Below are 25,238 nucleotides of genomic sequence, written 5' to 3'. Positions count from 1 at the left end.
TTTTGTAATAAACTAGATATACACACAATATGTGGTGTACACACAAACTATATATCACATAAAACTAATAGTTTCCTTTTGAGCTTTCTTATTTGAAAGGCATCAAACAAAATGAGGGCTTTTTTCCTCCATGGACAGTGTAAGGTCGTTTGTCTAGGACAGGCTTATACAGGCTCCAAGAGGTTCACTACCAGGTGCCCCAGGGGCGGATGTATTTTTCAGATAGAACCTGTCATAGAACATCTATTTATTAAGTGATAAGAGTAGTTGCTGTCAGTATCAGAAGGCAATGGCAAAATAAAAGATCCTTTTCAGTATCTCATTTTCAACTGCCAAAATTACATCGAAATGATGTCCAGCACATCTTCCAAGTTATGTCCCCTCAAGGGTTCCAGGACATTTGGACCACTAAAAACCCCTTTCACATATGGTGCTTTTCAGACTAGGCAATTTGGTCTGTGACCTGCCAAGGGTCACACAGCTAGTGAATGCCCAAGGACAGATTTGAACCCAGGACTTCCAATGTCCAGGTCTAGCTCTCTATCCAGTGTGCCTTCTAGCTGCCCCATAGTAACCATCTTAATGGGCATATACTAGACTCCAACTCTGTACTTTATTGAGTACAGAAAAAATTAAAATGTGGCTTTGTTGATCCTAGCACTAGAAACACAAAACAAGATCTAGGACTCACCAAATGGAAAAAGATGAGAAAGTCAGGGAAAGAAATTTTATTTTTATATTCTAGGAGGGCAATACAATGAAGGGAAAAAAACCCTGGTGTGAGTCTGTAAGTATAAACCCCAGTCCATTTCAAATATAGGTAGAACTTTTATCCTTAGAAAAACATTTTTGAAAACTCATAACCAAGTGTTCCCCAACCCACTCTGCCCCACTTTTGCCTCATAGGACAATCAACTAAATTACAATTCTTGTAGATTTTGGGCTTGCAGAAGAAACCTTATCAAAACTAGGAAAAATCATCTTTATGAAATGGTTTAAAGGGTTTTGAACTTAAAAACTGAGGAAGAAAAATATTTCCTGTAAGTATTTAGTCAAGGATTTGTAAGCATACAAATTGAATATTCAAAATTCCCAAAGACCCAAGTAGAAACATGTCACGCAAAAGTGTACGTTAACTTCACGGAAAGCCTGAAAGCAGAATATTTATAAAGACATCTTGCTGAGCAGCAGAAGACATCCCAAAGTACAGTAAGAAAAGCAGTTGTTGAAAGAAATTACTTGATTCATTAGGTAAGCATGTTTTTCAAAAATTCCTTTGGAGAGACTAGAATTCTATAGTTGATAAATCCTATATTCTATAAAATGCCCTTGTATGCTATGATGATATAAAATTTTTGAAAAAAAAAAAGGCATTTACTTCATCAAATACAGATTTGTTATTGATATAGTCCTAGTCTGAGGACTCCCGTGAAAATTTGTCTGTTGGCATTATTGCCAACATCTACATAAACTACATCAGCAATCAACCAACCAGTGTTTCATTAGAAACCGCACCAAATCCAATGTCAAAAACATTACTTTATTTGTCTAGGATGAAATGTCCTATTAAGTACAAAAAATTACTCTTTAGAGTTTGCCACAATTATTAAAAACATAGCAATCTATTGCCTACGGGTAGGAAAGTTCTGCAACAAGTTTTGAATGAATAAGTCCATATATATATTATTTATATATATATATGAATAAATAATACAGAAATACTGTGATGTGATGAGATGCAAAATATTTCATAACATTAAAAACGTAGGGTTCTTGCATCAGCAAATGCATACAATATGTAGCATTAAAAAAGTTGGACAACATAACCTTAATGCAACTACTTTTATCTTAATTATTTTAAGAAGCATAAACTTTGTTTTCACATTGAACAGTTTTTTTTAGTTTAAGTGACATTTGTATAAACAAACAAAAAATGATCTAATAATTCTTAGAGAAAATGAACCCCAGAATAACCTGTACACCTGAGCCTGTAATAAGAAAGAGTTGTGATCCATAGCTGTGTCTTACACTTAGTTTTAGGGAACTAAGAACTGGAAAGGGTCTTGCATAGTGGGGGGAGGGGGGAGGGGACATGATATTAAACCTAGGGAAAGGCTTTAGGCAAACTACAGATCTTAGGAGGACAAAGCTAATGTGAATTAGTGCAAAATCTAGTAACATTTTTGCAAGGCTGCATAAGCCAAACAGCAGATTTCATTGAAGCTAATTAATATGATATAGAAAAATGCAGTATAAGCACTGATCGTTAAAAGCAAGAGAAACTTGCATTGAGAACTTTAGTGGATTTCACTTTCATTCTACCTTTCCTTCTATGAAGAAAACACAAACTATTCTAGACGTAAGTCCTTCATTCCTGTATGATGCAGCAGGTATGGCACCCCTGTGGACTATTTTGAAATGAATCAACTGGGAATGACAAAAGACAGGGCCACCTTCTTGGGGAAAATAGTCCTATTTAGGCTTTTCTGTCCTTTATTGAATTGCCCTTTTGGAGTCCCTTTCCATCCCACCAAAGCTTACAATCAGCACCACGCATTCAAAGACACTTCCATCTGTGGGAGATAAATTCTCTCCATTTATTTTGTTTCATATACATCCATATTTTTGAATTTTAATACAAAAAGAAAAAAATTAGAATCTGACAAATGTTTACAAACAAGATACCTTCAAATAGATTTTACTCATTTCAGTCTGGTGCAGAGTAAATGACATATTGTACTGTTTTTATTCAAGGCAACAGAGTCTGTAGTCCATGACCATTTAGCCCAACCTTTATGCAAGCTTAATTTTTATCTAGCATGAACAATAAACTCATTGTTGATTCCCAGTTTTTTGTGTATATGTATGTGTGTGTGTATTTGTGTGTGCACATGTGTACATAGCAGCTCCTTTCATAGAAAGAAAAGACATCTAGAGGTCTCTTGTACTTTTACCTACAGGAATCATGATAAGATACAGAATGGATTACATGTAACTGGGGCTGGATTTTTTTTTTTTTTTAAGAAAAAATAATTAGCTGACAAATGAGGGCAGCAATAAAAAAAGCGTCTTTTTTGCAACAATAAATAAATACAGTCAAAGTTTTCTGTGTGACTTTAAACCAGCTTCTTCACTGAAGAGCAGACGTGGCATTTCCATGGAGTTAAAACTTGACCCCATTTATCTTTTTTCTTGTTTTCTTTTTCTCTCTTTCCAATAAACAAAGTTTTCTCGCTTCTGCCACAATAGTAAAACAATTTGATCTTGACAAGAAAATGGTGCTGATTTTGTTTTCCTTTGTCCGCTGGACAAAATAGGCCAAGAATATAATTTTGACTGTTGTGACCAATAAAAACGAAGTTTAGGTCAAGTCTTGTCAGGAGAACCTGACTAAAAAACATCTGGCTTCTTAATTTTATTTAAACTTTTCAGATAACCAGATTCTTGCTGTGTTTTGTATTAGATTAACACGCTGAACTCTAAGAAGCTGTAGACTGCAGTTTGTTGTTATGAGACCTGCAGAATACAGAAAAAAGGGAACAATTAAGCACCCTTCATTTTGGAGAACAATGAGGCTGTAAGCCGATGCCAACCAAGGTCAATTAGTCAGAGGGGAAGCAGCCAGTACTATAGATACAATGATTTCTGACATTCAGAAAGGTTTTTTTTAGCCTACTGAATTAAAATTTTCTTACTGTACACTAAACATGATTTTTTTTCTGGAAAATCCCCCAACACTTAAAAATATATTTTACTAATAAAGGTTACAAAATTTTTAGCCATAGGGAAAAAGACATTTACAGAAATATCACCATTATGGTTAAAAAATATGTACAAACTAATTTACATTGATTTGGGTTGTTGGGATAGGGGAAATTTGAGATGTAAAAAAAAAGCAACATTTAACAGTAATTAAAATCACATTTTTCTAATAAAAATTCAGACAATCTCCTTTCTAAACTTCACAGTTTTATTCACAACTGTAGTTAGTATGACGAAAATACTGTACAGAGTTTCCAGGACTAACTAAGCCAACAGACTTTATGTTGCAAGACTTTTTTAATACAGTATTCCCAGAATTTACAATAATTTTGTTTTTAATACATTGTTCAACATGGCTGCTAGGAAATGATTGTTTACTGCTATACATCTTTAAACATTTAAAAAATTCTGTTAACTAATCTGAACTTTCTGGAGGCAGGGTTTGAATTAAGTAAATGACATGGTACAATGAAAGTATGAGTGACCCCCAACATCCAGCTTTGATTCCAGTTAAAAAGTTCAGACTAAAGATATCACAATCTGTAAGAAAAGAAAGAACATGGATGGTGTAAATGAAGAAGCATAACAAATAAAATGCAATAATGAAAATAATGTGTAAACATTTAATGCTGGATACCACAAATGAAAAAGGGGGGGAAGAGGGAATGGTAGCAGATGGCAGCTTGGAAAATCATTGCAATCCACAATTATAGTAAGAGCTTCAACGAAATGAGCCCTGATGTCTTTTCCAACTCCAAAATCCTCTAATTCTAAGTACTGGTTATTCAATTCCAATTTGGAATAAGATTTCGATTTCTCATCTATGGAAATCAGAATAGCTGTCCATAACATGTAATTAAGTGGAACCTGCAACAGACTTTCACATTTTAAAAATTTCTGTTACCAATACACATTTTCTCCAATTCTGCTACTAAAGGGTCGTTTTAAAAACTACTCAAAAGCAAGACTGCTTTGGAAATCACTAAAATGGAAATTAAAAAAAAAAAGGAATTAAACCATGATAAACAAAAGAAAATGTGCACAGTTATGGACAGTATGACTGAAGTATGATTCCTTTATTTAATTAGGTAGCATAACCATTTCTCTATTGTACTTGGTCAATCATATTGTACAAGGTGAATACTAAACAATAAACCAAGTTCTTATGAAAAGTTTGGAAACTCTTTACAGTTTGTTTTTCCATTCAGAAAAAAATTACTAGAAAAATGTCTCCAAAATAACCAACTCCAGATTTCTCATGAGGTTTCAGTAAGAATTCAGTAAGAACTTTAAGCATGCTGGTCTACTAAAATCAGGTAGAAACTGTGGAACTTTAAAATCTAAATTCACTAAAAAGTGCCTCGGCCAATTCTTTTAGGAGGCTAGCTCGTGGCATTCGAAAGAGTTGACTTAATTTTGAGCATGAACAAATCAGAGACACTTAAAAAACTGCCTTTTTTGCTTACCTGCTTGCCTTGAATCCTTTTAATTTCTGTACAAAGAATGATTCAAGAACTTCTGCGCATTGGTAAAAAGGGGAGTCACTTGGATTGTAGTAACGACAGTTATCAAAAATTTTGGTCATATCTGCCACAAATTCTGTCAGTTTTTTGTAATAACGCTTCTGTATTCTTTCTTCCATGGTGGCAAGATCTTAAAAACAAAAAAATATTAAATTTAAGAGAACTGAATAGAATTTTTAAAATATTACTAAATATGGTCCTAAATATCCTTTCTGGAATTAATGTGATAATTACATTTATTGACCAAGTAGGCACAAGAAAACATCAAGTGAAAGTAGGCTTCTCTTAAGAAATTTGTATATTAGGGTTTAGAATTTAAATTTACTACATTGCAGATATGGTTCCTCTAAAATCAACTAGCTATAGAGATAGGCTCTCAACAATATGTTTTAAAAACTGATCAACGTGAAGAAGGGATACCTCATCAAGGTGTAACTTGGGAAGCTCTTGAAGGTTAAGCATGTAGACGGTGTGAATTTTAGATTTAATCCACCCTGCTTAGTCGTTAACAAAACAGGAATGTCTATAACCCCTACTTAAGGATTAAGTATTGAGAAGGATGGCCTATGACAGACATGTGCTAGCAAATGACAAATCAGAAACAACTGACAGACCCCCTGGGCTGTCCTAAGTTAAGCTTAAGCTACCATTGATACATGTCAGACGCAGGAAGTGATGTAAAAAACGGTCTATATATTTGCGTCACTTCCTCTCTCCGGGCTCTTTTTGAGGAGAGGTAGCTCTGGCTCTTATGGCAGAGAGGTGGCTGGTGGCAGTGTGCTGAGCATCTTGGCATCTTGGCGTGGCTGCAACTATTGTCTGGGTTATACTGGGAAAAGCTTTGTAGCCTAGTTCAGGTGAGGTGTCTTCACTGAGCTCTCTCGGAGTTTAGACTGATTCCTTTTTCCTTTACCTTCCAAAACACTATCCTCTTAGGATGTCTCTAATCTTCTGAGGAGGCCTTGTGGTGGAGGCCTTTGAACTCCCCCTGGCATAGGCCAGGCATGAGAAATCCTATCCCTCTTTCTTCTCCTTAATTCCTTCCCTCTATATTAATTAAACCACCATAAAATTTCCAAACTGACTTGAGTATTTTATTTGGGATTGAATTAAATCCCTGGCAACCAATTAAATTTGTAGTCAGTCTCAACCCTAAACTTACCCTTACAAGGGCAAGCTTTAATCCATTTTATCCTGCAGGAAGGCTTAGAATTCCTGGCAAAAGAGGATATCCATTTTCTAAGGACTAGCCTAGGTAAGTATGGAATGGCTTATCACCCGGAAGCTGGTAATTTGGTGATGAATTCTTTGTTTGATGGATTGGTTTGGTCACAGAAAAATACAGGTTTATTTCCAAGTTTGTCCATCTTCCTTCTACTTCTGCAATGAAGGTGACAATGGCAGAAAGGGGAGCAAAAAGGGCTAAGAAATCACAGTTGTTAGACCTAAGATTTCAATATTCATATATTGGTTTATATTCCAGTTATTTTAAATGCCAAACAAGGGTAAAGAATTTGTGTCCTAATTAGCTGAGAAGAATAAAGTCATCCAAGGAAAAAGTCCCTTTTTCTAGTTCACAGAACTCACCATCAACCCCTTTTCTCTTTCCCTTTTATACAGAGGAAGCAATATCTTTATTCCTACTCCTCCTACTTGCTCTTGAGCCTGGGCAAATCCTGCTACCTAAGCTCTTGACACTCCTCCCCTCCTGCTTTTCTACAGGTCCATCAATTGGTCTCTCCACTGGGTCCTTCAAATGTGCCTATAAACATAGGCAAGGGCTCAACACTGAAAAAGCTTTCCTTTGGCTTCTCTTGATCTTCTTTAAATACAGTTCAACTTTTGTTTTCCCCTACACTGTCAAACTTAAAAAAAAAAAGGTGTCTAACTTCTTAATTTTTTTCATCCTCATTCCCATACCCATCTATAGCAACAGGTCCTTCTAAGGTCATTAATGGCCAAATTGCTAAACAGCACTTTGTCAGCATTTAATACTGTTTTCTCCTTGTTTTCTATATACTGTATTTAAACTTCAGGAATACTTCACATTTTAGGTTTTATGATTAGAAAGTGAAATTCTTTTCCTTTTGATGACTTCTCATATTCTTTAAAATCCCTTAAAGTCTCTTTGTCCTTGGCTCTTTTTCTCTCTGATAAACTCAATTAAAAACTGTCATAGATATTAACTTGAATGATATAGTAATGGAATTGTCTTTTTAATACAACATGAAATTTGCTGTTTAATTTTAATCTTATTTCACTAAGCATATTGCTATTTTGAAGCTGTCTATTTTAAATGACTTCATGAATCCCTCATATTTCTCTGAATTCAATTAATTATTAATCCATGCATGATAATTCTATTTTGTCCATCTACCACACTTTATTAAATTATTCCCTAAATGTTGGACACATATACTATTTCTAGTTGTTTGTTTAATTAAATCACTGCTAAATTAGCAGGATAGTGTGACATTTTTTCCAGAGGCATGCCAACACTTAATTTTATTCTTTTATTACTTTTTCCAATTTGCCAGGTTCAAAGTGATCTTTTTTTTTTCTGAGAAAGGGTCAATGTATATAACATTTTCCTCTAATCTTTATCTTTCATTTCATACTATGGCCCAGCCAAACTAGAGTACTCTCTGTTCCTCAAAATGGCTTATTTTTCAGACTCCATGTTTTGATTCATGCTGGTTCTTGTGTTTGGAATGTCCTCTCTCTCCCGTGCTCTTTACCCAGGTTATTTCCTTGTCTTTTAAAGCTCAATTCAGATACTATTGCCTCCATGAAACCTTCTCTGATTCATTCAGTAATGGCTTTTCCCTTCCCCAGCTCTTGTACCATACTTAAGTTTTACAACTCTATAATCAACTCTTCAGTTATTTTTACCTAGATGTGTGTCACACTGTCCTATTAGACAGTAAGCTACCTGAGGGGCTGAATCTTCCCTAAATGTTACAGAGTTCCATGCAAAGTAGGCTCTTAATGCTCATTCTCTTCTAAAATTCTTTTAAAAGAGTTGTTAGTATTTTTTCCCTTTTAACTAGTCATTTGAGTCAATGAACATTTATTAAGCACAACACTGGGGATATAGAGAAAGGAGCTCACAGTGTAATGGAGGAAACAATATGCAAACAACTTTGTAGAAACAAATGATATACAGGATGAATCGGAAATAACTGATAGAAGGAAGGCACTATTATTAAAAGGGAACATAAAGGCTTTCTGTAATGGTGAGATTTTGGTTACAGTTTGATAGTAAGCCATGGGAAATGGGAGGTAGAGATGAGGAAGGAGAACATTCCATGCATGGAAGAGACAGCCAATGAAAATAGCTAGAATGGGGCAGCTGGGTTGCTCAGTGGATAGAGCACCAGGTCTGGAGGTCTTGGGTTTGAATCTGGTGTCAGATACTTCCTAGATGTGTGACCCTGGGCAAGTCACTTAACCCCCATTGCCTAGCCCTTACCACTCTTCTGTCTTGGAACCAATATACAGTATTGATAATAGAATAGAAGGCAAGGATTAAAAAAACAAACAAACCCAGGAGAAATGCTTCTGTTACAGCGAATACATATTATTAATTTTTTAGAAATCTAAAAACATCTACAGAGAATAAGGAAGATGCTCATCATCCAACTGAAGTACTCACCCATTGGTTCCTTGATAACACCATAATAATCTGGTGCATCATTAGGATCCACTGGCTCTAGGAAAGGCCATGCCATCTTGTGAGCCTGGGAGGAAAAACAGACAGCACAGATTGGATTTAAGTTCTCATTTTGGCCAGAATGGAAATGGAGTTTGATCTGTCTAATTCTTATCATGAAAGATGCTTATTTTCATTCTGACCTTGCTGCATCCTATCCCTTTTTGAGTCCCCACATTAAACAGTTATAGTGGGATCTAAAATGCAAATAATGAAAATTTAGAAAGCAAAGAGTTAAAAATTATATAAAACAGTAAAAATGATCCCATAGCTTGAAATATGTTATTTACCACTATGTAAATTTATAAGCATGCAAAATACCAAAATTAGTAAGCGTCAACAAAAATATTTATGACAAACATTCTAACAAACTTATATTAGATAAAGAATAATCTGGCAAAAAATTAAAAAGAAAACTTTAATAAATGTGTAAGAAAACATCACCTAGCAATAATATGGCAATCTAGTTTCTATTTCTAAATATCTATTACCATCTAAAAATCTCACTACCATTCAGAGTCATGAAATAATTCCCAATGGTCATTTGAGGTAGGCTTGAAAAGAAAACATTTAACAATGAGTTCTGTAGCCCTATAGATGTTGTAAACAAAAGGTCCATAGACTTTCCTGCCAATCTACCTAAAGAAGCAACGATTAATTTAATTTTGAACTCTATCCTTTGGGCTGAGTAGTTTTCAGTGGTTTGTGAGGGTAACTCACCTAATATATTACAACTAATCTGTTCCATAGTATATTTCATATACCATCCACGTTGGATAAGTTTCCATTTTGGAGTACATATTGCATTTCTACTCCCACCATCAAAACCCCTGGGAATAAAGTGGAAGGCAGAGAACTTTTCCCTTTTGTATTTTTATCCCCCGTCCAGCAAGTTATAGTTGCTTAATAAGTCCTTTCATTAATTTACTACCACTGATTCTGTATTTAGTATTTTAGTTGTATTTATTTATTTGCTTCCTGTAAATGAAGTGTGAGCTAAACAAGGTATGAGCCACATACATCTTCCCTTTAAATTATGATATCTGCAGAATGGGTGACCTATTCTCAAGTAAATATTGCCTCTATTTATTGTTCAGTCATTCCTTACCTGTAAGGAACGTAGTACTCGTTTTAATCCTTCATAATCTTTATCTGTCAATGGACTGAGTACTGTCATGGCATCCTCAGTTGACTGGCATTGTGGACAGACATACTCATCAATGAGATCTGCTTCACTTTGCAAAATACCAACACAGCGCCCATGATACCAATTTTGACATCGGTCGCAACCAATGTAAAATCTGCAAGATGCAAAACAGAAATGTAAGTTCTAAGATGAAGGGACAATGCTTTTCACAATTCAACTAAAAGAGTAAAATATGTGTGTCACATATATACATATATAGATATAATCTGAAGATATACTAAACATTAGGATATAACAGTTCTAGTATGATTTTCATTCTGATTGAAGACTGACATTTATTTAAGTGCATGTTAATTTAGTATTTCCTATAGTAAAAAAAGAAAAACAAAAACAAGTAACTAAATTGTCAGAAAATGGTATTAGTAACATTGCCTTATGTTGAAGAGTAGACTTAGAGAAACATTTGAATTTAATTAATTTTAAAGCTCAAAGTACAAAAGAAAGCTCAAATTTCTCAACGAATAAGATATCAAATGGGAAGCTACTGCTGGCCTCCCAGCTGGCAGTCAGAATCCTATAGTCTAATAACAGTCTCAAAGACTACTCAATTTTTTATTTTTCTATTCTAAAATAAAGCACCATTTCAAACACTAATAAATCCAAACTAGATAGTCTTTTAAAAATCTAGTTAATTTATATTTAGAAAAAGCAAATCTACCTTTTAAACTGCATATTCCCAATACATCTCAAACATTCACTATAAAGCAACATCAATTTTGAAAGGGGTTGGGGAAGGGAAGAGGAAAAAAAAATTGGGAAGGAATTTGTAATAGGTGTATAATATATGCAAAAATATCCTTCTTTTACATTGAAAAATAAACAAATAACCAATCAGAGCAGTTTGTCTTCCTAAATTATTAAATAAGATGCTCTTATCAGAACTCACTGTGACTCATCATAAGGTGTTCTGCAGATACAGTACAATTCCTCACTGCTGCCCTCTTGTGCCCGTTTACAATCATTACAGATGTACACATCCATTTTCTTAGCCTCCTTTTCTGTGATGCCAACACATTCTCCATGATACCAGTTAGTACAAAGATCACAGCCAATATAGAACCTAAAAGTATTCACAATGAAAATGACAATGTAATTGTCATTTTGAACTGCATGGCACTTTAAACCCTGTCTTCCCTGTTACTGATGCACTTTCTGCTTGATGGCTTTCTATAGTAGGTCGGACCGAACTTCCTGAATTCAACCATTCTACCCATGGAGAGAAAGCTAGAGCATCTGACCCTGTATCTAATGTGGAAGTAGTCACTCACATCAATTTCAACAAATGCATGCTTTTCAATTAAATATAGGTCTTAAAAAATGTACTGGAATTAGGGGAAAACAAAAAACAAAAAACACAACAACACACTGATGGGAATGTCTCCACTAATGAAGGTGCATAAAACTGTAATAGGCACAAAACCCAAAGCCAAAGAATCAAACTTACATCTATCAAACCTATGCCACAGAAGCCATCGCAATATCAGGGCTATTTCTTAGATAGGTTTGAAAATGTATCTCAAAGTTAAGTTTAAAAAACAGAGCAAAGCGCAAACACCACATAGAAGTTACACTACTATAGAGAACATGCAGGGCAGCCGGCCAGCTGTGTGTATGATACATACAGACAAAACATGAGAGGATGGAGAAAAGTGGTAAAGATACACAGTAAGTGAATTTCTGCCAAATATTCTAAATATGCAAAAGGAATTTCATCTCATTAAAATTGCAGGCTCCTTACAATAATAAACTATGAGAAGGATCACTCTTTGGAGAACATTTTTTTGATAATATCTGGCATGTAAATGCAGGCAATGTGCAATGAAAATACAGACAATATATCAAAGTAAACAGATTCTATTTTTACTGAGTTTCCTCAATTTCAAAAAGGGAAAAATAATTTCTTTTGCTCTCTACCTCACAAGATTTTTGTAAAGATGGAATAAAATATTATGTGGAAAAGTGCTTTGCAAATCTTAAGGATGCTAGCTAAGATGAAGTAATCAGTAAATATCTTTGGCAAACTGTACCACATGTCTTGAACAATGTAACTAGAGGAAAGGAACTGGGTTTCAAACTCCAAAATAAGCTGCTTTTATAAACTGAATTAAAAAAATAATGCTTAATTCTCATTACTCCTTTTTTGTGCTGTTCTCTTCTTTTATTTGTACAAGGACTAAGATAGAATCATAAGGGAACTGGACAGGCTCTTCAGGAGCTAAAAAATGTTGCTTTCATGGCACTATGAGAAAACTATGTTGGAAGCAAGTTTATTTCTCACGCTTGATATAATTTTGCATTAAAATCCCCAATAAGCCTTCTATCAATGTAATAAAATGCAAAACTTAACAGATAATGTGAATCTTGCTAAATAAACACATCAATAATACATTCTAACTAAAACATGGCATGAGTTAATCTGGCATAATTTAATGATCTTAGTGACAAACAAAAATGTGAAGTATCCACACAAAATAAGTGCAAAATGACTTCAAAAAAGTTATCAGGTATACTACATTTTATGCAATGCATTTCTAAAAGTTTTAATGTAAACTGAATGTTTAAAAGCACAAAGTGCTTTTGCTTTACCTTTTTAAAGGTACTAACACTTTATCAGAAATCTTTATTCACGGACTCCACTGGAGTTTTTATGGAAGACATAGGTAAGAGTCATAGAGGATGGAAAGGCATGAGGGAATTCCAATGTGCATGAGTATAGAAAAGTACTGACAGTGAAATCCATAAATGTATAAAAAAATCAAATGTTCACAATGCATACACTGGATTTGATTAAAATGAAGCACACCTGTACTGGGACAAATTCATAGAGGTTAACTTTTTACATTGTATATCATACATCTAAAGAATGAAGATACCCAACTAGTCTCACCTAAAAAGAAAAGGTTTAAATTCCAAACATTCCTAGCCCACAAGAATTTTTGGTCTGTTCTACTGGGACAAAGGACAAGAGGGAAGGAAAAGTGTTGTAAAAAAAAAACTAATTGTGGTGTAATATTTATACCTACTGAAGTAAAATCATTAGAAAGCATCACAAAAGCAGCTTTTAAATTTCTAATTTGGACATAATATGGACAAAACACATTTAGAAATTATTTAGGTACATAAAGCCTCCCTTAAAGCAGAAACTGTCAATGTTAACCTTATTCTTAAAATCATTTTAAAATGATAACATTTCTCAGTATAACCAACTGGAGTGAGTATGCTAGTTAATTTTTGCTTAATCAGATTTTGTTCAATGTGATAAATTACTACAAACGTAAAAAAACCTGGCCTGCACACTAACAATTCAAGATGAAGATTAACATTACTTTCCAAAATGATGACAATGCATCAACACATCGTATCATTTACAAGAGTTCCTCTAAACTCATTCTATATATCCCAATTTATAAGTTACACCTGTCTCTTTCCCTGTCACCAACAAAAGTCACCAAAACACTTTCATTGCCATTTTCCCAGTTAGAAATGAGAAATAATGTGGCATCTTTCATATTATTGGGTATAAAGGAACAATTTCATATCACATACCTGATAAATAGGAATTTTATAAGAAAAAAATGAAGCTGATATTATTATTAAATAGTACTTTGTTATTAATAAAAAAATTCTCACATCGAACAGTATCATCTTTTAAGTATTGTCTGATGGCAAATAAACTAGATTTAAATCCCAAATGTAAGAAAAGATTACACAACACTTTTCAATTTTAAGCAGTTGTAATGCATTCATCTCTAGAAGAACCCTGCTGATTAAAAATTTTGGGGAGTTAATTTTATTTCAAAGAGACTTAATTGTTTTCTAAGGAAGAAAAACTGAGGAGAGAAAAGCAAGAGAATAACATAAAGTATATTTTCTTTTAGACAATGAAATACAATGAAAAGACAAATGGGCTAAATATAGGAATAACACAAAATTGCAAATTTCCTTTTTCTTGTTAAAGGTCTTGATCATCAGATTAAAAAAACACACCAATAGTTTTACTCTTTGAAACTGCTTTCAGATATACACTTCTCCTCCCTTCCCCCCCAGTCCCTAATTAACAACTAGTTAAGTAGTTAACTGGAAAAAAAAAAAGAATTCAAAGAACTGGATTTACTCACTTAGACTCATCATAAGGCGTTTTACAGATACAGTAAAGCTTTGTGTCCTTCTTAGTTTCCTTTGAGGTAGTGGAAATCATTTTCTTTTTCTTGGATTTAGAAGCTGAAGACTCTTTCTCCTCATCTCTTTTTCTTTTTTGGGAAGATACAGGTATTGGCAATGTTGGAGTTGATGTGACATTGATTGAATGCTGTGGTGGAGGTGGTGGTGGTGGTGGTGGTGGTGGTGGTGGTGGTGGTGGTGGTGGTGGTGGGGGTGTTGGTGGTGGAGGTGGGGGTGGTGGAGTTGCTACTGCAGATATAGCTGCAGCTGCTGCAGCCTGTGCTTTCTCCTTTTCTTTCCTAATCTTATTGAGATCTTTCTTTAGCTCTTCCTGTAGAAAATAAAAATGGCCATTAGGATCATTTACTTAAGATCTGAGAAGGATCCACCCAAAATCTATGATTCTAATGTTCAAATGTTTTAGCCCAGGAGAAGAAAAGCCCTTTTTTGACATCTTTCCTCTTGCTGCAACTTAGAACCATTTAAAACTACTCTATGATTGTGAAATCATTAGAAAAAGAAAATATTATTGAATAACAAAAACTTATTAAGACAGCTGGTAACATCCAAGTAAAAAACGACTATCTAAAACTAGATTCACAGCATTTATTTGCCAAAGGCTTGATATACAAGTTTTTGTGAGAAAAATTTTGTGTACACCTTAAAGCCCATGCAGCTAGTTCCTGACTGAATCCCTGAAATGGGCACTTTTAAAAAATTCAAATTGCATATTTCTATTAGGTTGGAACCAATGATGTGTATTTTACATAATTATAATTTCAAATACTGTCAATTCAAATATAAATGAATGCTTTAGGGAATTCATTATTTGAGTCCTATAAACTTTATAAACATTAGTTATTTATGGCTTAGGAAAAAAAGGACAATGTATCTTGGCAAAATTTTTTCCACTTACATGGTCATTAGGCAAATATGGGTACTGTAACTCCTTTGTTTTGAAGAGATCCTAAAAACTACCTTGCAAAGCAGATGGTGTCTCCCTTCTCAAAATTACTTTGTATAAACTTATCTGTATGCATGCTATCTCCTCTGATAGAATGTAAATTTTTTGAGGAACAGGGACAATTTCATTTTTGTCTTAGTATCTATAGGACCTTATACAGTATTTGGTACTACTGATATTAAGCACATTTACAAACCAAGATTATCATATATATCTCTGCAGAGGTACAATATCATAAATGAAAGTTGCATTCCTGACTAAAGACTTAATATCCTGAATGTGACCTATGGAAAGCAAATATCCATCTGTAAATATTAACTTTGTTCCTTTGGTCAGGACCTGTGGTAGAAGAAATCCATGTGGTTGTTATCTCCATATGCAGATGAGCAACTTGTAGGTAATTTAAGAGTCTTACAGAGCTGCCCAGGTACACTGAAAGGTTAAATCATTTGACTTGAACTTGGGTCTTTGTAATACTAAGGCTGATCCTCTAGCCATTCCCACATGCTGCTTCTCAATTATTAACTAAAGTTAGTGAAAAATTTCCCCTGAATTTAGGGAGATGATTTAGATTGAGCCTACCTTTTGTAAAATAACCATCTAGTAAAGTCTGAACTTATGCCTTATTTTTCTCTTGATAAACTTTAGAGGTGGAAGGAGAAAATTAAATCAGCAAAGTTTGAGGCAGAGGACTGGTCATAGAGGTAGGGGGAGATTCAGAAGAGTATCAGGGAATCTAAAAGAGGACAGTATCCAAGAGGGAGGAGTGGACAATGTCAAGTATGCTGAAATGTCAGGAAGGAACAGAATTCAGAAAAAAGTTATCAACTTTGCAAAATCAAAAGCAATTTTAGAGATAGGAATTTCCTTAGAAAGGTAGCAGCAGGCAAGTATATTTTCTTTTTAGATACTTAGCAATGAAGATACAGGATGAATGATATCTTGAGGGGATAAGAAAAAGAGGTTTTTAAGAAGTGAAGAGCTAAGAATGTTTGAAGGTCAAAATTTTTCCTCCAATTTTGACTGATGAGATGAGAATACTCCTTATATCAGTGTTACCCTGGTACTGAGGCCCTCATCACCTCACACCTGGATTGGTGGTGGGTCAATCTGTCTTGTCTTTCCTTTCTATCTACTCAGCTATCAGAGCAGACAATGTCAGATGGATAACTTATTCCCTCAACTCCAGGGACTCACAATTATCTTTAAAAACAAATATAAAATCATTGGGTTGGCATTCAGAGCCCTTTATAAACCCCTACCTAGTCTTTTTACACCTTATTCAACCCTATGACACTGATCTTTTTGCTGTTCCTTGTACAATACCCTCCATTTTTCAGTTATACGCACTTATACTAGTTGCCCCCAAGCCTGGAATTCATATATTCTCATCTCTCTCCTCTCTCTCTCTCTGATTTGTGCTTTAGTATGTCTTGGGCAGAGTACTTAGCACATACTAAGCTTTTATTAAATGTTTATTAAAATGTTTCTTGACTTGACTGCTGTTTCAATTTTCTCCTTTTACCTAGTAACTTTGGGTGGCCCTGGGGTTCTGATCTCCTGTCCATTTTTCCTTTTCTATCCCTGGGTGAGCTTATCAGTTCCCATGGGTTCAGTTATTATCTCTAAACACATGAATCTCATATGTGTATTTCCAACATTATTCTGTCCGCACAAATTTTATAAACTACATTCAAGAAATTTCTATCTGCATGTTCCATCTACATTTTAAGTTCAAAATGTCCCAAAATGAATCCATTATAGTACCATCTAAAACCCCCTCCCCTTACATATTTCTATTGCTAGTTCACAATCATCTAGACTTGAAACCTTGGCATTATCTTTGAGCTCTCTCTCTCCTTTATTCTCTAATTTTCACTTAAGGCATTTACAAAGTCCTAGTGATTCTATCACAATACCTCTTCTATCCCTTCTCTTTTCTCTACCACTCTAGTTTATCATTTCTTTCTTGCCTGGCTTATTACTGTAGTAGCCATCTAACTAGTTTTTCTACTTTTAGTACATACAAGTGACAAAATAATCTTCCTAATGCACCAGTCTAATTATGTCAATTCTTTGTTCAAACTCCTTAAGTGTGCATAAGATTAAATACAAACTCCTTATCCAAGTACTTAAATTCTCTGCAGTTTGGTTCTGACCTACCTTTCCAGTGTCTCTTCCATATATTCTAATTTCCAGTATTTCTAGCGAATCCCTACATTTCTTCCTATACTGTACATTGCAAGACATCCCTTACAATAAATTTTCTCCTTATCTTTGCCTACATGAAGCCTTCCTTTCTTCAAGTCCCTACTTAAGGTAACCCTCTCTTCCATAAAGCCTCTTCTCAACCTTTCAGGTGAAACACCTTTTCTAATTTTTTATAGTACTTGTTTGTACTTTTCCTTTGTTACCACTGTTCTGTTTTATGTTTTTGTTCATGTTACATCCCCCCTCCCCCCCAATTAGGAGGCAAGCTTCTTAAAGACAAGGATTGGGAGGTTGTTAATTTCTGTATTCTTTATTCTTGTCATACAATTGGCATTTAATATTTGCTGACTTAGTAAGTGGAAAGATTCATACAAGTTCAAAGTAGTAGTTTTAATTTATTTTGTTTTAAATAAGTTTTGTTTCTAGGGCTAGAGAAGCCAAGAATATTTTGGAGGTTTACAACACATAAGACTTGATGAATGTGAGGCGGAGCTCTCAGAAAAGAAAGGAAAATGAATTTCAAAGATCTATTATTATTGTTAGTCTATTATCTAAATTAAGGTTGATACTTAACTCATAAATCTGAGCAATGACTGAAGTCTAAGTGGCAACTTTTGCTTGTAAATTTTCACATCGATCTTTTTTTTTTTAAACTCTTACCTTCTGTCTTAGAATCAGTACTGTATGTTGGTTCCAAGGCAGAAGAGTGGCAAGGGCTAGGCAATGGGGATTAAGTGACTTGCCCAGGGTCACACAGCTGGGAAGTGTCTGAGGTCACATTTGAACCCAGGACCTCCCATCTCTAGACCTGGTGCTCTATCCACTAACTAAAAATTCAAGGTAAGTTTACAAGAAGGATGGATATCTCATATAAAAAGAAAATGAAATTAAATCTCTTCCTACCTGCACTTCTATTTGAAGATCTTTGTCTAGTAGTGCTCTCTTTTTCAATATTTCCGCTTTGAGTTGTTCTTTATGTTTGAAGAGCAGAGCTGATAGCTTGGTAGCATTTTGTTTGCTACGCTTCTGTTCCACACTCTCTTCCCGTTTTCGTTTCTTAGCTGCCTGTTTTTCTTCTTTATCTATCTTATCCAAAATAAACTTCATCACCTGGTTACAGACTATCATTCTAAGAAAAAATATACAAGATACATAATGATAAACTAATGGTCTACTATAGCAAAAATATCTAAAGTACTTTAGGTACCAATGACTTTTCTACGTTTTTACGGATAAAATCTTTTAAAAGTTGTGTCTGGAAATATTTTAACATGTCTAGAATGGCACTTTAATGGAGCAAAAAAGTTTATAAGAACTCCAATTATCCAGTCATTTATTTTTATTATCTCAGGGTTCATTACTTTTTGCCCACTGGCAGAAGTAACAGTAATTTATTAATTTATGGTAAAAAAAAATTCACAAAACATATTGAGAAGAATGAATTTTAGTCTGAACACAAAAAATATGTGAAAGCTATGTAATAATCAGAATTTGTTTCTTGATGTGCTAGTTAAAAAGGGAAGCGAGATGAATACTATGACAAAGTACCTTTTCTATTACTTAAAAACAATTTTTCCTACCTCTGATTTTCTTCTCTTTCAGCTGGAGTCATAGTCTTTTTTTGTTTTAAGTGTTCTATCACAGCATTATGTTTCATCACCACCTTGAAGACAGCAAAATCCAAAGAAATATCACATACTTAGTACTAGCACTAGAAAGCTAAAGCATATACAAAGAGTTCTTTTAAAAAGCACAGATTTATATATTGGTATATTTTATTTAAATATTAATTTTAAAAATCTCAGCCCTCTTCTCATATGAATAAAGAATTGTTATAATTTTCCTGCTGAACAAAAATAAAACTTCAGAAAATTTAATATGAATACTACTCCTAATAAATTTTAGATTTGACAGTCATTGTAATAAAAGAATCTTTTTAACATTTAAAAAAATCTAGCTACATGAAATCAAGCAAATAAATATCACCCCTTCTTTCCCCTTAAATGTCTGAAAAATGTTATTAAAGTCTCAAAAATACAATGGAAAATGACATTTGATTTTGCCCAGACACAGGCTATACTTTGTCCCAAAAGAGTCAAAGTAATAGGCAATGTGATATTGTAGATTAGGCAGTGGACTTGGAGTAAAGACTTGTTTTCCAATCTTGCTTCAGACACTTAGTAACTGAGTGACTCTGGGAAAGTTATGCCCCTTCTCTGTGTGTCTATAAAACGAGAAAGATGGCCTATTCTAAGGTCTCTCCCAGCTCTAAACCTAGTCCAAATAAAGAGGATAACTGTACTCTCAGGACCAGACCAAGCTAAAGCCTCATTGATTTGTAGAGGCTTGGGTTACTATATCTGCTGTTGGTGCTGGAAGGTAAAGAAGAAAATCCTTTCAGACTGAAGATACAGTGAATGCCCAAGGAATGTGTTCTTTTGCCTGTGTCTAATCCCTCCAAATTATATTATGGAGTTTATTTTTCCCCCCTAGATGTCTAAGTCTGGCTGAGGACTGGTGAAGACATTATAGAAAGGGAATTTCTGATGATCCTCCTCTCCAAGTTTGTGATGTGCTTCTTGGGTTTTGCCTGTGTCTGAGGAGAAAAGTCTTTGGGGTTGCGAGTACATGGGGTTTCCAAGAGCTCAATGGAAGAAAGTTGGTAATGATGTGGGCAAGGTTTATTTAAATTTTGTAACCAATCATGTGGCTGCCTTAAGTGTGGAATAAGAAGACAGGTCTGTGTCTAGAAGGGAAAAGTGAGAAGAAGAGGACAAATGAGAATGACCTATGAGTATTTAGCCTGCTCAGTCACAAAATGCTCAACTTCCTGTATATCTGCTATTCTAAAGTACCCTACATTCCCAAGAGTCCCTTTAATTTATGATGCTTTGCATTTTTAGAGGGCAGCCACATTAAAAAACAAACAAATACCTGATTTATTATTTTCCTTTCTTCACAACAACTGTGTGAGGTATGTAGGTAGTACAAGAGAGTGTAGGCCTCAGAGTCAGGAATATCTGTGTTCAAATCCTACCTCTAATGCTAGTTGTGTGATCATGGGCAAATCATGGAACTAGTCTGAGACTCGAGCAGTTCCAAAACTTATTTACTAAGAATATCTAAGAAACAACACATCCCTGATAAACTGAGTGAGAAGGAAACTGAGTTTGAGAGACACTAAATGACTTGCTTTTGGCTTTGCAACCATCAAGTGACAGAAGTGAGAATTGAATTTAGTTTTCATAAATACAAATCTAGTTCTCTTTCTAACAAAGTATGCTGACTATTTCTTTCAAATAGGTCAAGTTTTTTTTGTTTTGTTTTTTTTAAACCCTTACCTTCCATCTTGGCGTCAATACTGTGTATTGGCTCCAAGGCAGAAGAGGGGTAAGGGCTAGGCAATGGGGGTCAAGTGACTTGCCCAGGGTCACACAGCTAAGAAGTGTCTGAGGTCAGATTTGAACCTAGGACCTCCCATCTCTAGGCCTGGTTCTCAATCCACTGAGCTGTCCCCGGTCAAGATTTTTAATGTTAATTTTGAGGATTTTTCAGTATGTAGCTATAATTATGTATTTCTTTTAAAGAGATCTCATTTCTGGAGGGTAACCTATATTTAGATCTATGTAATTTTTTTTAGCAGCTCTTAGATTTATACTATAAACTGTTTATAGGAATGGGGTTGTCTTACTAAGGTAGTTAAAAGATTCAGAAATTCTTCTGTGCCTGCTTTTATAAATGTCAATTTATTGAAAAAATTGGGCTAATTTATTCTTACTTCAAACATACCCTTTTAATGATTCATTTACTATTACTGTTCAAAAGCAAAACAAACAAACAAACAAAAAAACCAAAGAGAAGGGGGCAGCTGGGTGGCTCAGTGGATTGAGAGCCAGGCCTAGACAGAGGTCCTGGGTTCAAATATGACCTCAGACACTTTCTAGCTGTGTGACCCTGGGCAAGTCACTTGACCCCCATTGCCTAGCCCTTACCACTCTTCTGCCTTAGAATGAATGCATAGTATTGAGTCTAAGAAGGAAGGTAAAGGTTTAAAAAAACAACAACAACAACAACAAAGAGAAGCAACCACTTAAAATGTACTGTGCTATGTATATATTTTCATAAAATCCACAATTTAAAATTTTTGTTTGAGAAAATTTTCAGGGAAAGAAGCTTGCTAACTCCTTGAATCCAGAAAATGAATTGTTTGGAGAAAGATGCCTGCAGAAACCTACATTACATCAGCATATCCAGAATGAACTTTGGGGTGCAACTCATTGAACTGAAGGGGGTTGAACACAGTTATTTTGAATATACACTCTTATGTTAAAGAAGACTGCCCCCTAATTGGCTTTTTGTCAATGCACCTAGCAAACACTGGTTTTGCTTTCTCTCTCTTCTAATTCCCTCTTATCTCTAACTATTGTAGTTTCCTCTTAGAAGGTGCAATGTTGTATGCACCTGTAGTTAGAAGATTTTTAGAGATACAAGATGATTATGTCAAATGATCCATGGGAGAGACTAGTCTTCCAAAAGATCATAGAGAGGATTGTGAAGATGGGATTAACTCTCCAGATTTAAACACCAGAAGCATATACACCTCATTTATCCTTAAGTATGGGGACCCACGTGTGCTATAGTGGGTGATGAATCATAAACAACTGATTGCACCCTGGGCAGTACTAAACAAAGCTAAAGCTACAATTGGTACATGTAAAGTGGAAGGAATGCACAGGAAGTGATGCAAAGAAGCATCTTTAAAAGCAGTGGCAACTTCCTGTGAAGTCAGTTCTTTGGAGTTCAAGTTGGAGCTCCTGGAGGCTGATAAAGGATCTGCTTCATGGACCTGAGACTCAAATTTGGTGAGTGTTCTTGAATCTCTCCCTTTGAACTACCACATGGGTGAGTGAAAAAGACTGACTCCTTTTCCTGGCTTTTCTGGAGGTACTAGCCTCTGAAGAGGCCCCTCATTTTAGAGGAGGCCTCGTGGCTAGAACCCTTGTTTAATTTACCTCTGGGCTCCCCTTTGCTGGGACCTCTGAAGCTCTGCCTGGTTTGGACTGTCACTCTTTCTCCCTTTGTAAATAAACTATTATAAAAAGTCATCCTGGCTGAAGTAATATTTTTGGTGACCACATTTTTATACATTTAGTACAACCTTTAATTTTTAACACTTGCAGCTAGGTACATGATTGGTATTTAATAAACGCTAGTTGATTGTCTGACTACTTCTCAAACTCAACCTGTCCAAAACAGAACTCATTTTAATTACCTTTCTTTTTGACTAAGTTAAGCAAAAACTTTATAATCACTCACATATCTGTTTTTAGGGAGCAGGTACACTTCCATTAGTTTATTTATTACATTATTCATGGTTTTTCCATTCCTCAGTGTAGAACTTATCTTTTCCCCAAACCCATCCCTCTTTCAAATTTCTCTATTCCTGTTGAGAATACTACTCTCCTTCTAGTCAGGTTTGCAAGGTTATGTCAGTCAAAGCTGTTGTTAACTGTTGAGTCTACTTCCACTAAATCTCTCACTTCTCTCTTTCCTTCTAATAACACAGCCATTACTCTAGTTCAAGTACTCACTATTTCTTGCTTAGACTATTGTAATAGCTTCCTAATGGCTCTTATTGCCCCAAGTCTACCTTCTTCAAATTGCTTTCCATATAGCTTGCTAAAGTGATATTCCTAAAGCAGAGGACTGATCATGTCACTCCCCTCCAATGGCTTCCAAATTAGTTCTAGGATCAAATACAAACTTCTTCACAGTCTGGCTGCTACCTCCCTGGCACAAACTATCTTTTCAGCTTCCTCTTCACATTCTCCCTTTGCAGTAATATTAGAATGTTTTCCATTCCTTGTGCATGACAATTATCTCCTCCATACCTCTGCCCAAACTGTTCTCTTTTTAGATCTACCTCTTAGAATTCCTGGCTTTCTTCAAAGTTCAGCTCATGTGTCACCTGCTTTCTACATGAAGCCCTTTCCTGATCATATAGTTGATGGTCTCTTGTGCCCAAATTACCTATTATATATATGTATATGTATATGTATATGTATATGTGTATGTGTATGTGTATGTGTATGTGTATGTGTGTGTGTGTGTTTGTATACACACACACATTTCTCTCTGCGTGTGTATATATGTATCTCCCATGAATAATATCTTTGGGGGCAGGAACCATTTCCTTTCTGAATTTGTATCCCCAGCATTGAATATAGTACAGGCACTTAATAAATGCCTAAACATTAATTGAAAATTAGGCCAAGAAGGTGAAAGAAAAACTGAAGTCCAACGCCCAGAATTATTGATGTGCCCCTGAATGTACAAACTTAAAGGAATGAATTCTCTAGATATATATTTAAGTGAAATCTTAAAGGCTATTTATAAAGGAAGGGGGTTGGACTTGAAGAGTTCCCTTCTAGTACTAAATCCAAAATTTATGATCACTCAGGGATCAAAAGCAGCAAAATTCGATTTGGCTAAACAGAAATGGCATGCAATGAACAGAATGCTGCATAAGATGGGGGGGAAGGTTCCCTTGTTTTCTCAGACAATATGTATTTGTTACAAGAGCTCTGTTATTCTTTTCTTCTCCACTCTTGTCTCGCTAGAGAGAGAATACATGTAAATTGAAAAAAGAAAATTCCTGCATTCCTAAAAAGTAAAAGACAAGACTGATCAACTATTCAATGACATAAATTAAGGCCTTCCAATAAGAAAAAGGTAAACAAAAAACAAATGATGAACAAATCAAGGGATTAAGATGACCATATTTCTTCTAATTAGGGAAAGTCTCTCATCTTTTGAGTAAATCTCCCTAATAGATGTATGATGTACGAAGAGCAATTCCTGAAGCCAGAAAGAACTGCTCTATGACCTTGGGTAAATTGCTCAACTTCAGTCTAATATTAAAACATATAAAGGAGATTTAAATCTTTGTTGGCAGAGGAAATTTCTTCATCTAGGAATTCCCTACACCAAGGAAATTACAAGTCAAATCCCTGAGATTTAATGGTACAATGATATTCTCTTTTGTTTCCCCAAAATTCTGTTGCTCCCACCCATCTTTTTCGTTTTTTAAAATCTAATCTGTTGCATCTTTCTACTTACTACTTTCTTATGCTAAATGTTGCAGAGATGAAAATCAAATGGTAAAAAACAAACTGTTTTTGTGAAATGGTCAATTTCAGTAAATTAGATGAGATTCTTAGGTACAAACAAAAAATTCTTCCCTAAGTCTTTAGATCAGTTAACTAAGGAAGTTGATAATTAAGATGACTTCACAGCATTTTTGCATATAGGCTGGCAATAAACTGTGCAACTCTAATTTAGTTAACTAAATTTGTTAAGACTCAGACGACTAGCTGCCAGGTGATGAATGACTTTAGAGCACAACCCATGAAGACCAAACAAAGTAGAACCAACAGAACTACCATAGATATAGGTATTTTTTCTATGCATGCATGCATGTATGTATCTTTGTGAATCTACACACACACACACACACACACACACACACACTAATGTAAATGAAAACAATCCTAAAAGACTTCTAGAACTCAAATTAGGTGCAAAGCTCATCTAGGTTCCAGAAGACAAAAAATGGTAGACTAGTGGTATGGAATAATGCAAACACTTATTATCTGTGGTTGCTAGAAGTATTTTGCTTTTGTTACAAGGAAGGGTTCT

The 25,238-nt window shown here is 34.9% G+C and overlaps 1 protein-coding gene across 7 annotated transcripts in view; it reads right to left on the bottom strand.

Moving 5' to 3' along the window:
* Nucleotides 1-2,567: 2,567 nt before the first annotated feature.
* Nucleotides 2,568-25,238, bottom strand: part of BPTF (bromodomain PHD finger transcription factor) — a 182,810-nt gene continuing 160,139 nt past the window's right edge. For 4 of the 7 annotated variants that reach the window (XM_056817276.1, XM_007482781.2, XM_056817274.1 and 1 more), the window contains 8 exons: nt 19,121-19,203; nt 18,444-18,669; nt 14,323-14,696; nt 11,091-11,264; nt 10,106-10,298; nt 8,941-9,025; nt 5,229-5,415; nt 2,568-3,516 (listed from right to left, as the gene is read on the bottom strand). In XM_056817276.1, coding sequence (XP_056673254.1) covers nt 3,480-3,516; nt 5,229-5,415; nt 8,941-9,025; nt 10,106-10,298; nt 11,091-11,264; nt 14,323-14,696; nt 18,444-18,669; nt 19,121-19,203 — 1,359 coding nt within the window. In that variant the 3' untranslated portion in view covers nt 2,568-3,479. Of the gene's footprint in view, nt 4,303-5,228; nt 5,416-8,940; nt 9,026-10,105; nt 10,299-11,090; nt 11,265-14,322; nt 14,697-18,443; nt 18,670-19,120; nt 19,204-25,238 lie in introns of all 7 variants that reach the window. The other 3 variants (XM_056817277.1, XM_007482780.2, XM_007482778.2) reach the window with 2 other exon arrangements.

Source organism: Monodelphis domestica, chromosome 2 (assembly GCF_027887165.1).
Source record: "Monodelphis domestica isolate mMonDom1 chromosome 2, mMonDom1.pri, whole genome shotgun sequence".
Classification (NCBI taxonomy): domain Eukaryota; kingdom Metazoa; phylum Chordata; class Mammalia; order Didelphimorphia; family Didelphidae; genus Monodelphis; species Monodelphis domestica.
Note: the sequence above shows the minus strand (reverse complement) of the source record. Positions and strands in the feature narration are given on the sequence as shown.